Here is a 14278-nt window from a genome sequence, read left to right on the forward strand (position 1 = left end):
AAAAGAAAAATAAAAACCTTTGTGTGTCACTGATTAAGAGATACCAAACTTTTATAAAGATCTTAATTTAGAAAATAAGAGGTTTTGTTCATGGTGCTTTTTAGGTCTATCATATCCTTTAACTTTTCTATTCATTCTATTAATTTTTGAGAGTTTGATACTGAAACTTCAACTAAAAATCTTAATTCATCTACCCAAAAAATAATTTTATAGTAGAACTTTATGTAACTTTGTTCTGTATTCTCCAAGTTTCCTATAAATGTACTATCATACTTTCATAATTTAAAAAAGAAAACAGTTTAAGGCCAAACAAGATGAAATGTTTTCTAATATTCCCACACACAAGTAAGACAGGTGTGTCATATTCTTCAGGGCAGAGACACGTGTCATGACAGCACAAATGGCTCTCTAAGGAGGTCTATCTTATTAGTGTCACTTCTCTGACTTGGCTAATTTTGAAGATTTAAATGGACAGCAGATGCTGAAAGGGATCAAACTAAGTGGAGAATCAACAGCATTCTTTCTCACAACTACAGTTATAGTACTAAAGACTGCAGCAACTATGGTAAAAATGAGAAAGATGTGAACCAAAATAGGAAGGGTGTGCAAAGAGACTCTTGGAAATTTTGCAAAATGCCTACAAAACAATCCTGAAATAGGAGAACACGGTTTAGACAGAACAATTCCCACTCTATGAGGCTACACTGTACTTAAAACAGAAGCTAGCTATTTATGGAAAATCTTAACTCTTTCAGTTTTAAAAAAGTATAACAAATGCTATGTATTATGATAGAAAATGTCAAACAAATTCTACTAATGTAAAACCTCAGAAAACAAATTTTAACCATATAAGCATGTCATTACTTATTTTTCTGATATTTACAATTTTTTTTTTTTAAGTAAAAACCAAAAGGACTCTGACCAGTGACACTAGATTTCCTAGAAGGAATTCACTAAAAATTCAAGGACTCTCTCATCTAATTTATTTACTCACAATTCTGCCAGTACCCAGCAATGCTCCATCTTCTGTAAGTAAGGAAATTGCTTTAGCTGAGTACTGAGTCCAAATCTGATCTATGTGGCAGACACTGTGGAACGGGTCCCACTCAAACCATCCACAGCACCCTTCTCTACCTCCTCGATTAGTGAACCTAGCCAGCAAGAATACTCCTTTCTCCAGTCTCTGGAGACCCAACTCTGGTCTAAGTGGAGAGGAAAGGGAGACCTCATCCTCAACGGCACTGCTGAGCCCCTGCACCGGCCCTGGACCACCAAGCTCTGGGTCTCAGTTACTACTTGCTTAAGGCACAGTTAGTTCAGCAAACTGCTACCTGCATCCATACTAACCACTGTGATTCTATGATGCCTCACCTCAAGAGCTCCCTTATCTGTACATGGAGATAATCACATTCCATCAGATAGATATTTTAAAGATGAAATGAGATAATGCATGCAAGCTGTTAAGAAAAACAGTTGAGCAACAAGTGCAAAATTAATGCTGACTTCTATTACTATAATATTTTCTAAAGATTTCAGAAAAATAAGATATTATTATATTATTTGACCAGAGCACACTTTTGAAAATACAAGAATGTTCTTAAAATATCCTCTCATCTCTCAAATTTGGGAACTTTAATGAGACAGATATTAGATTATCGATATATACCTAAGTAAAATCTAAGAGATTAACGATAGATTTATAGGTATAATTCTAAAATATGTTGGTATCTTTTGTTTTATTTATATTGGCCATTCTATTTGTCAATTGTTTCAGTGTAAATAAATGCTTCAGAGTAGATGAGAAACTTTATCATGTGTTGTCTCTCTAGTTTCTGGTTATGAATAATGAACATGTATAGAAAGCCAATAAGTAAAATACACTGTCTTTATTTATTGTACCACCTGCTTAATAAAGAAGAAGATTTACAATAAACATGCTGGTAAAACTTCTGACTTTCACAATTAAAAAAATGTAAAGTCTCTCCATTTACTCTTCATTTAAAGGTTATTTTATTTCCTGAACCAATTTAATATTAAGTTCTTTTTTTTCCTGGTCTAATGCATTGTTATTATTAATTTATAGGCTACAGCTTCAAGAATAATTTCTAAATTTCATTTATCTTTGCATATTTCACCTTATTCCAGAAAAGATTTCAAATAGCTAACAGTTTCTTAAAACTCCTAGACTCAGATACATTTTAATTGCTTTTTAAATTATAGTGATATGAACTCTCTTCCTGCTTGAAAGTTTTCTGCTACTTGACCTTTCCTTACTGTTGCAGTTAACACCATCAGTGGTACCTGAATATACTGCTATATACAAAACATTTTTCAGAAGTGAGTATATCAAGGAAACACCTAAAAGTTTACTGGTATGGCTTCACATTTAAAATCCTAATTTTCTTCTTTAAACATGATATTCTTATTAACTTAAATGTGTCATATATTAATAATGTGCGAGGCCATGCTGGAGACTCAAAGAGAAATAAGATATGGTCTCTTCTAAAAAGATCAGAGTCTAATGAGAACAGAAACGTATACAACTGAAAAAATTAACGTTGGAGAAATTATGCTTGAAAGCACAAAACTGACTGAAACAAGCACGTAGTAGGCATCAGTAAGTATCTGCTGAAATACTGAAATGGAAAGGTCAGGTTCATTTTCTTTAGGAGAGAGCACTTAAGCTGAACTAAATCTTAAAGGACAGACAGATTCTCTAATAGAGCAATACTGGGCAAAGATGGTTTCAGGGAGGAAAAAAAGCAGAGCTAGAACACAGGGCTGGGGAGGGGGAAACATAGAGTTTAATGAGCATGAAGTCTCAGTTTTACAAGGTGAGAAAGTTCTGGAGATTATAAACACTGTGAATATAGTTAGCACTCTTGAACTATACACTTAAAAATGGTTAAGTCTTATGTAGATTTTACCAGTTTTTTTTTTTTAAGGTCTTTTTTTTAAAGATAAGGAAGCAAGTAAGTGCAGGGCAAACTGAACAAACATCAAGGTAATTCAATATGGCTAGTACATGAGGATTTAGAGGAAGAAAGGGAGAGTAAAGTAGGAAAAACTGTAAGAAATCTGAAAAGATACTGTTGGAAAGCACTGTCAATGAGACACATAATCAAAGTTTTGTATTAGGATGTTCAGATTTTATCCACATATGCAGGAGACGCCTTCAGGGGTGTGTATGTAATGAAATGAAATGATTATTTTAGCAGAACAACTTTGGAGGAAAGAAATATGTGGGTTAGCCCACAGAACTAGCGGGACTGACGATCAGCTTGAAGGCTACCAAAATAGTGCAGCTCTAAATATGCACTGGTCTACGGACAGAGAGGAGGAAGGATGCAGAGAAGCCAATCACATGAGAGCTAGAAAGGTGAGATGTCAGGGGTTTTTACAACTGGCAGATCTCTGACTGCTCTCAGGAGAGTGAGAAAGTAGAGAACAGAGATTACAGGATGGGTAAATAAGAATGCCAGAACCAGGCTGATTGTTTCCACTCAAGAATGTTGGCGATAAAAAGAAACACAGGGAAGGGGTAGCAGGAGTCAGTGAGAGCAGGGAGAAGTGACGTGGATTTTGTGCCGTAAGGTGTATTTTGCTTTGTTCTGTTTTTAGGACCAGAAGAGACGAATGTGAGGGGAAATGATGTAAGTCACGTCTAGGCCTGGCCCATACAAACTTCCCCCGTGATCCTCTTTGCTCATGCTTCCCTGTCTGCCAGCTCCTGTCAACACCGAGGGTGACCTTGGAAATCACTTATTAAAGATAACCAGAGCCTCTGTTAGAGACGGAGCAGGGCCCCCTCCCACGGCTGGATTGACACAAGTGATGAAAAAAATAACCCATTTTGTATAGCCACTGAGATTTTAAAGAAACGTGGAGTGAGCTGAGCCTGGGTGGGGGCTAAGAGGATAAACCAGGAAGAGAGTGAAAAGAAGGTGCAGGCATAGGGCATCCACTGCAGTCCATCTGGAGACAAACAGAAGGGTCATATTTAATTACATGTAACAATGTGTAAAGAGAGTTAAGCAGAAAAATATTTACACAATGATTAATTTTATAGCATCTTCTATAATACATCCTCCATTTTTTCTTAAATTACAAAAATGTATTTCATACTCAAAAATCACTTTATATTAATTCTTTGAACTACTTTTAAAAAGGCCCTGGATTTCCTATTCAACCTCTACTCAGAAATATTCCTAAATTGCGTGGCATCAATCGATCAAATTACATCTGTTGAGAAAAGCAAAAGAACTCATTAAAACTCTGAGGGAAAGTGAAGAGAACAGATGAGGAACTTCAAATGCTTTATTCTAAGTGTTCCTGCACTCTCTTTTCTCAACTAAGAACATGTCTCTTGAAGAATATATGGAAATTTTCTTACAAACATGCTTGAGTTACTTGATATAGATATTCAGTTTAATATTAACATAACCTCCTGAACGAGGTATCGCTTACTGTACCTGTTGGGACTCCAAGGTATGGTTGGAGCCATAGTGATGTCTGGAAACAAAACCCCATTGTCCTTGACCCTGTCTAGCGCATAATGCATTTCACAGAGGGGTAATCGATTTAACTGAAACTGGAGTTCAACCTGAAATACAAAAAAAAAAAGGTTCTTTAAAAAGCATTAAGGTAAACACCGATATTTTTCAGTTTGCTAGAATGCTCTGTGGAGATAACCTTTGACAGAAGCCAAGTTTAGAGATGCCTTTAAAGTGTCATCATTGTCTAATCATAATTATTTATGTGTAATATTTGCTTTATTTAGTACCAGGCACTGTTATATTCACTTCACATAGCACCAATGATGTGTATACTATGATTAACCTCATTTGTCAACTAAAGAAACTGAGGCACTTAATTACTTAATCATTAAATAAAGGCTATCTGATTCCACCATTTCTATGAAGAATATATTTGGCAAAATTAGTAGAACATCTCTGAAATACCATCTCTCAAGGATTAAAACCAACCCTATGACACTGTATTGATTTACTATGAATGAATAATATTCACCAAATGCTATATTTAGATATAAAAAAAAAGCAGCTTTCCACTTAAATATGGCAGACAGACTGAGCAGAGTTCACCTAAAAATCCATAAAGACACAAAGCACGAGAGCAGATACAACTTCAGATAAGAATGGCCCCAGGACCTAGCTCAGTTTCTCTTTAAACTGCTTTTCCATTGCTGATTTAAAACAGAAATCAGAAAGCTTGACCATGTATAAAAATGTAACATTTTAGATTTTACTTAAATAAAATCGATTTTTCTCTGAAAGTCACCAAAGGTCTGATTCTCCACCCACCAGAATTAATACTCCAAGACAGCTGTACTTCTCGCTGCAGCAGAGAAAGGGAAATCAAACCAGAAGAAGAGTATCAGCTAACAAGGAGACCAACCACAGCGAAGTCGCCACTCTTCGAACCATACCTGTGTGTCGTAATCAGGCCGAAGATTAAGTTCTTCACAGCATTCCCTGGATATCCTTAAAAATATATATTCTTTTGTTTTTTCTTCAATAGTAGCTTCATAAACCTTCTCTTTGGTTCCCTGGGTCTGTACTAACTTTTCTTTAGGGACTGGTAATAAATAAACAGCATTGACTTTGGTCATCACCAGCCGTCCAGCCAAAGTATCTTCAGAAAGAGTTTCAGTAAGCTTAAAGCGACCAAAAAGTTGTCCATTCTGAGCGTACTTTGCACCTCCAGAAACTCCAGTGAGCATGAAGCTTGCTAGAATCTGCAACTGCACTTTAAGATTGAACCTAAATCAGAAGTAGAAAAATGAGTTTAAATTTTTTACATTTAAACATTTTTACATTCAAAACATTAAAACTAAATAAAAGAATAAAACAAAATAAAAATAAACAGAAAAATTAAAACTTAATTATCCATTACATTTTGCTGAGCTACAAATTATATATACTTTCTTTCTGTCTTTAATCCAAGCTGGAAACAGCAAAACTTTAAGTGAATGAATAAACTCTGCATGTTTACAAAAATGCATGGTTAGCTGTATTGAAGAATACACATGTTTTTAAATCTGAGCATTTAATATGAAGCTAAGATAGATTTTTTTTTAATAAAATGAAACATCACGTACTATTTAATGTGAAAGCCTGTTTGAATACACCAGTAAGACAATCAAGACTTTAAAATCACCTAAGCCAGAATGAAATGTATGTGTTGAAACTACAACAGACTTTGATTAAACTGATGCTAAGTAGTTCTTACCGAAAGAGTCTAACCATAAAATTTCACTTCCAGTGCTGTTAATGAATAACATCCAGAATACATTTCTGCTCACACCTACACCGAGGCAGATCTCATGCCCAAATCTATCTTATCCCCCATTCCCACTCCATGCGCACATGTGAGCATGAAAGAGAACATGTGTGTGCAAGACGCACACAGAGGCAAAATTAACCCACAGGCAAGAAAGACGAAGGGAAAGAAATATTCAAATTAATTAACAGCTCTTCTTTGCCATTCTGAAATGATGCTGTGAGAGAGAAGACAAAGTGTTAACAATAGGAACATTTTCTTTTTCTTAGTAAGGTTTAAAAATTTACTTGTTTTATAATCTATACACCCATTTGTGGAAAGGCTACTTTTTAGTGGTGGTATGGAACTGTTTGCTGTTCAGGTCTTCTTTTGGATACATGATGTCCAGAATGTCTTATAAATTCTTAAAGAAAAAGAAAGAAATATCCTTTTCCAAAACATTATACATTTCACTATACAAAAACATCTGTATTGTTTACAATATTAGGAAATCAATTCTAATTTAAATATATTAAAATTCTGAATTTCCATTTATATACTTTAAAGTTAGAAAACTGTAGTTAGAGAAGTATTTAAACAGCAATAATAAAATATTTAAGAAAAATAAAACAGCTATTTATGTACGTAGTAAGTCACAGTATTTATAAGCTCCATTATAAGTTATTTTAAAATACACTTACAATATACTCAAAGCTACAAAAAATACATAAAAATGTTTTATTATAAATATAAATTTAATATTTAGTAACATGGCTTTCTTCAGGATCAGATGAATTCTGGGGAGTACTTGCTGAGTGTGTGATCATACACATGTACACGTAATGCATGGGATTCCTGAAAGTCATATTCTATCTCTCTCATTCTCTACGCACCATTCCACTAGATCCAAACTAGAAAAGTAGGGTATAATTTAAAGAAACAGACTGCATGTTATCCAGATACATTTGACTCTTTGAAGACCGGAATGTGCACTGAAGATTCATATAAAAATACGTCACAAAGTGAAAGTGAGACAAAAGTGTGCCACCCTGCCCAGCTTACACACAATCCCCGTTCACCTCCCTTAAAAACAAGGCAGAACAGAGCACAAGCTTTATAAAAGAACAGGAACCCTTAGGTTATTCATGTTTTTTCATATAAAGTTAAATTTCTACTTTGCTTTTATCACCGTATAACTGAGATGTGTGAACATTAGAACTTTCTCAGAGAAGAGATCCCTTACAGCCCATTCTTCACTCACAAATGACCTCTATGTTGCCAAAGGTGATGAACACATTTCTGACTTTGTGTTTCTCATTATCACTACTTTGCAACCACTTTCCGTTTCTTTTAAACTGCTTCTCCCACTGGCTTCTGTCCAGTCACACTCTCCAGAGTTCCCTTCCTGCCCTTCTGCCTGATCCTCGATCTCCCAACTAGGCACCACCCACCCTGCCCTCTTCTTGTGTTGGCTGAGGTCACCCTCTCACCAACCAAGGTCATCCTCTCCAAGATGTCTCAGCTCAGGGCTGTAAACCCAACTGCCAAATACGCACCCTGGATTACGTGCTCTGCAAACTCAGTGCAAACAGAAGAGACTCTGCACCCAACCTCCCTGCACGCTTCCATACACCAACCCTCCCATGTGTCACACAGCCCAGATAAGGGCACTGTTTACCTAGCTGCTGCTGCTAAGTTGCTTCAGTCGTGTCCAACTCTGTGCAACCCCACAGATGGCAGCCCACCAGGCTCCCCCGTGCCTGGGATTCTCCAGTCAAGAACACTGGAGTGGGTTGCCATTTCCTTCTCCAGTGCGTGAAAGTGAAAAGTGAAAATGAAGGTGCTCAGTCGTGTCTGACTCCTAGTGACCCCATGGACTGCAGCCTACCAGGCTCCTCACTCCACGGGATTCTCCAGGCAAGAGTACTGGAGTGGGGTGCCATTGCCCTCTCCATTTACCTAGGGTCCCAGTCAAAAGTTGTCCTTGACTTTGTCTCTATCACCAACCTTCATTCCCCACCACATAATCACCAGGCCCTGTTATTTCCTCTTCTTCCTAATCATCTGCATGTCAGCATTTCTAACCTGGATGACTGTAACAAACTCCTTCCATAACTTCTGGCTTCAAATCTATTCTCTAAACCACCACTGGAGAATCTCTGTAAAATGCAAGTCTGATGATACACAGCTCTGTGGGTAAAGTTTAAACAGCTTTCTATCTCACCAACCCCACTCCACCACACAGTACCCTCCATGAAAATTACGATGACCTACTTGCAGTTTCCCCCAAAACTCTATGCTCTAATTCTCATATCCTGCTTCTTCAAATTAAGTACCTTTGTCCTACTTTGCCACCTGACAATTCTGCTTTTCAAAATTCAGCTTAAATGCCAGCTAGTCCAGAAAGCAGACTTGAAAGGCCATTTAAGCTTTGGGGGGACAAGGAAACATAACTTGTTTGCATTAGAATCAGCAAAGACCAGCCTAGAACCTGACACTTTGAATACTCAGTAATTTTGTTCACTGAATTAATTGTACATGTTTGTAATAATCTGACTTTTTCCAAGGCACCATATTCCCATTTCAACTACTTTATATTATTCTCTAACAAATTCTTACAACCGTATGATATTTTCTCAACTAACTTGGGTAATATTTAAAGTCTTACTGTTACACCTGTTTTAGAATCTGCCATCCCAAAACACTTGGTCACAACTTAGGCATGAAAAATTAATCTCACAGTTTTAAAGCAGTGAGAGGGTTCTTTTATGACACTCAATTGTGCCCTGCAACAAAACTCTTAAGGCAGAGGCACTGGAAAATAAAAGTACTAAGAAAATAAAAGTACTAAGCTCCTCCCACAAAAGACTCACTGTTATGTTCAAGAAGAAAACATCAGAGACCTTCTCAAAGTAACAGTTACCAATACTTAATTTTTCTAAAAGGTTAATAGGCTGAAACTAAAAAGACATTAGTAAGTTTTAAGTATTTTAAATAACATGCATTTTTGAGATTTAATAACTCAAATACCTAGAGTATAAAATACATCCTATAATTAGCAAAGATATTTCCACTGTTACACGCCACACTTTGAAAGCAACTTTAAAGCTTACAGAATTTCTAACATATTTGGAAGTGGCAGAAGAGTAGCCCATGGAAGTAAATTAACCCAGAATATTCACTGGAAGGACTGATGGTGAAGCTGAAGCTCCAATACTTTGGCCACCTTATAAGAAGAGCCGACTCATGAGAAAAGACCCTAAGGCTGGGAAAGACTGAAGGCAAAAGGAGAAGGGGGTGACAGAGGATGAGATCAATAGATGGGATCACTGACTCAATGGACATGAGTCTGAGCAAACTCCAGGAGACAGTGAAGGACAGGGAAGCCTGGTGTGCTGGGGTAGCAAAGAGTCAGACACAACTTAGCGACTAAACAAGAAGATAAAAGATATATGGTTCCATCAGTGTTAAAAATAGTTAAACTTCTTGAAAAAGTCACTCAGTCATGTCTGACTCTTTGCGACCCCATGGACTATACAGTCCATGGAATTCTCCAGGCCAGAATACTGGAATGTATAGCTGTTCCCTTCTCCAAGGGATCTTCCCAACTCAGGAATTGAATCCAGGTCTCCCGCATTTCAGGCGGATTCTTTACTGTCTGAACCACTAGAGAAGCCCTCTTGAGTGTAACTTTAAAAAAACTTCAAAGCTATAGTGAATTTCCTTTTGTGCAATTGCTGACTAAATAAATGACAACAAAAGTCAACCAAGGTCATATGTCAAAAAACACCTGGGGCTCCTGAGGCCAAGCCAGGCTGAACCAGTAGAGGCCTGAACCACTGCAACACAATGCCCCAGCGAGCAACATGCAGCAGGCCTGTTCTGCCGGCTGTCAGCGTTCCCAACACCTCGATCCAGCAGGCCATGACACACTCTGATGCACATGCACACAGCAGCTTCAGCCAAAGCCGATTTCTTTTGAAAATGTTTATCTTAGAATGAAACTGATTTCACTTCAAGGTGGAATCATTATGGAATGCAGAGCAATATGTAGCTGAGGACAAGAGAAGTTAAAAAGAAAATCTTGAAAGAACTCAGAAGCATATTTTAAAACTTAAATGAAATGCAGCATTATTCTTATCAACTCCAAACATCTCACACTAAAAATTAACATAAAAAGAAATCTTAATATCTGGACTGCTTTGAAAAAATTATCTCTTAAAAAAATTAAAAAATATATATATACACCTATCAAATTCAGCCTCAAGTCAAAATACATTTTGTCTAATCTTGAGAGGCTTCATTCAACCTATTTTCAAAAAGGGAATTCTAAGGTGATCATGTAAAAAGCACAGGCATAGGTCGTTTTACTGCACTTTATGGTCCTTTGCAGATATTGCTTTTGTTTCATTTTTTGTTTTCTAAACAAATTGAACGTCTACGGTTCCCCTAAGTCAAGCAAGGTTATGGGCACCATTTTTCCAGCAACTGTTTATTACATATCTCTGTGTAACGTTTTGGTAGCTGTCACAGTATTTCAAGCTTTTCCACTATAACTACATGTGTGGTGGTGATCTTTGATGTTACTACTTTAACTGTTTTGGGATGCCACGAAATGTACCCATTCAAGACAACAAACAGTTGACAAACGCGTGTGTTCTGACCACTCCACACCTGGCCATTCCCCCATCTCTCTTGCTCTCCTCAGGCCCCCTACTCCCTGACACACAACAATAATGAAATTAGGCCAATTAATAACCCTATAATCAGCCTCAAGTGAAAGGAAGAGTCACGTCTCTCACTTTAAATCAAAAGCTAGAAATGATTCATAAGCTTAATGAAGAAAGCCTGTTGAAGCTAAGGCAGGCCAAAAGTTAGGCCTTTTGCACCAGTCAGCCAAAGTTGTGAAAGTGGAGGAAAAGTTCTTGAAGGAAATTAGAAATTGTGTTTCAGTGAACACACAAATGGTAAGAATGAAAAACAGCTTTATTGCTGATACGTAGAAAATTTTAGTTGTTTGGATACGTGATACCAGCCACAACACTCCCTTCAACCAAAGCCTCATCCAGAATAAGCCCTGACAATTATATACAGGCTGAGAGAGGGACTCCCATGGACAGCAAGGAGATCCAACCAGTCCATCTTAAAGGAAATGAGTCCTGAATATTCACTGGAAGGACTGATGCTGAAGCTGAAACTCCAATACTTTGGCCACCTGATGCGAAGAACTGACTCATTTGAAAAGACCCTGATGCTGGGAAAGATTGAAGGCAGGAGGAGAAGGGGACGACAGAGGATGAGATGGTTGGATGGCATCACCGACTCAATGGACATGAGTTTGAGTAAACTCCGGGAGTTGGTGATGGACAGGGAGGCCTGGCGTGCTGCAGTCCGAGGAGTCGCAAAGAGCTGGGCACGACTGAGGAACTGAACTGAACTGAATTGAGAGAGGGAGGAAATCACAGAAGAAAACCTGGAAGCTAGCAGAGTTTGGTTCATGAGGTTTAAGAAAGAAACCATCTCTAACGTAAAAGTACAAGGTAAAGCAGCAAACGCTGATGTAAAGGCTGTAACAAGTCACCCAGAAGATGGAGCTCAGATAATTAATGCAGGTGACTGCACCAACCAGCAGACTCTCAGTGTAGACGGAACAGCCTTCTCTCAGAAGGAGACTCTGCCTGGGACTGTAGAGTCAGAGAGAAGTCCATGCCTGGCTTCAAAGAGCAGGCTGAATCTCATTATGGGCTAACGCATTTGATGGCTTTAAGTTGAAGCCAATGTTCACTTATCATTCCAAAAACCCTATAAGGCCCTTAAGAATTATGCTAAATCTACTCCACCTATGCTCTATAAATGGGACAACAAAGCCTGAATGATGGCACATATGTTTACAATATAGTTTACTAAATATTTTAAGCCCACTGTTGAGATCTGCTCAGCAAACAGGATTCCTTTCAAAATACTACTGCTCACTGACAATGCACCTGGTCACCCGAGAGGTCTGATGGAGATGAACAACACGACTAATGCTGATCCATTCTGCCAACACAGATCCATTCTAAAGCTCATGGATCAAGGAGTAATTTCGACTTCCAAGTCTCACTCTTTAAGAAATACATTCTGGGAGGTTAAGGCTGCCATAGACAGTGACTCCTCTGACAGATCTCAGCAAAATAAACTGGAAACCTGTCAAGGATTCACCATCCTGGATGCCATTAAGCAAATTCACGATTCATGGGAAGAGGTCAAAATATCAGCATCAGTCACAGTCTTGCTGGAATGACTGAGAGGTTGACGACTGATGACTGAGGGGTTCAAGACTTCAGTGGAGGAAGGGGCTGCAGATGTGGTAGTAACAGCAAGGAAAGAAGTGGAGCCTGAAGACATGACTGAACTGCTGCAAACTGTGATAAAACTTTAACAGCTGGGAGTTGCTTTTTATGGACGAGCAAAGAAAGTGGTTTAAGATGGAATCTACACCTGGTGAAGAGGCTGTGAAGACTGTTAAAATGACAACAGAGGATTTAGAATATGACATAAACTCAGCTGATAAAGCAGTGGCAGGGTCTGAGAGGACTAACTCCAATTTTGAAAGTTCTAACTGTGGATAAAATGCTGTCGAAAAGCACTGCATGCTCCAGAGAAATTGTTCATGAAAGGAAGAGTTAACTGATGCAGCAAACTTCACTGTTGCCTTTTAAGAAATTGCCACAGCCACCCGAACCTTCAGCAACCACCATCCTGACCCGTCAGCAGCCATCAGCACTTGACGCAAGACCCCCAGAGCAAAAAAGACGACGACCTGCCAGATGGTCAGCAATTTTTAGCAATAAAGGATTTTTACTTATGATATGTTATTTTTTTTAGACATAATGCTATTTAACTTAATAGCCTACAGAATAGTGTGGGCTAACTACACTAACTCTTATGCGCACTGGGAAACCAACAAATCCACGTGACTGGCGTTACTGCAATATTCACTTTACTTCGGAGGCCTGGAACTGAACCTGCACTCTCTCTGAGGTGTTCCTACACAGTCCAACCCTTACAAGTAAAATGTAAGAAACCAGTATGAATTCCCTCGATATGACTCTCATGATTACTTTTCAAAATATGTGGTCTCTTTCAGTTTTTGTACATTTTTCAAAAAATAATCATTGAGTGTTTGCTCTACCACTGAGAGGAAGCTCCTGAAGAGCAAGGACCATGTATGCGCTCATACTCCCAGAACACGCAGAGTCATGTGGAGCGCAAAGAGGCACTGAACACGAGACGCCACGGTGAGCACAGTGCTTGCCTGGAGAGGCTCACGCACAGTGCTAAAGAACAGCTACTGAGTAACAGCCAGTTCACCACCTGACTTCATTAAGGCACCCCTCCTTAATTTAAATATGAACAATACCATCCAAAGGGGAGATTTTGAAAAAGAAAGAAAGAAAAGTGTTTCTAAAGTAACTTACTTGCTGACTTCCTTATACTGGGCTATCTCCTCAATATAAAGAAGGTCATGCAACCGTGACTGATAGTTGGTCTTGGTCAATGATTTGTCTAAAACGGACTGGGTAAACAGCTGGTCAGCAGAGAGAGGAATTTGGTATCTGATAAGAAGGCTCTTCTCCAAATCAGTAGTTTCATTAGGTTCAAAATCTACAATAGTCTTAGAAGAAGAATCCCAACGTTTAGCTGTAGTTACTAGCTGTTGTTTTGCATGCATCAGGTACTCAAGATCTAAACGGAAACAAAAAACACATTTATAAAGGAACACAACATTAAAATTCTCAAGTAATACATTATGCATTTTGGTATGAGAATTTTATATGCTAGAGCTAAAGTTCTTAAAAATGAAACAGTACAAAACCCCATTTGACAGAGTATTTTTCCCACATCAGAAATCTTTTTTTTTTTGATCTAGATTAACAAAATAACATAAATTGGAATACATGTAAAAAATATTCTTCTCTACCTCAGGCTGGGACACACCAGAAATAGTTATTAACAT

At 38.0% G+C, this 14278-nt stretch overlaps 1 protein-coding gene across 12 annotated transcripts in view; it reads right to left on the reverse strand.

Moving 5' to 3' along the window:
• HELZ (helicase with zinc finger) overlaps positions 1-14278 on the reverse strand; it is a 147046-nt gene that overhangs the window by 74689 nt on the left and 58079 nt on the right. For all 12 annotated transcript variants that reach the window (XM_061393073.1, XM_061393076.1, XM_061393069.1 and 9 more), the window contains 3 exons: positions 13740-14007; positions 5447-5780; positions 4473-4603 (listed from right to left, as the gene is read on the reverse strand). In XM_061393073.1, the coding sequence (XP_061249057.1) occupies positions 4473-4603; positions 5447-5780; positions 13740-14007 (733 nt within the window). The remainder of the gene's footprint in view (positions 1-4472; positions 4604-5446; positions 5781-13739; positions 14008-14278) is intronic.

The sequence above is a fragment of the Bos javanicus genome, chromosome 19 (assembly GCF_032452875.1).
Source record: "Bos javanicus breed banteng chromosome 19, ARS-OSU_banteng_1.0, whole genome shotgun sequence".
Taxonomy (NCBI): domain Eukaryota; kingdom Metazoa; phylum Chordata; class Mammalia; order Artiodactyla; family Bovidae; genus Bos; species Bos javanicus.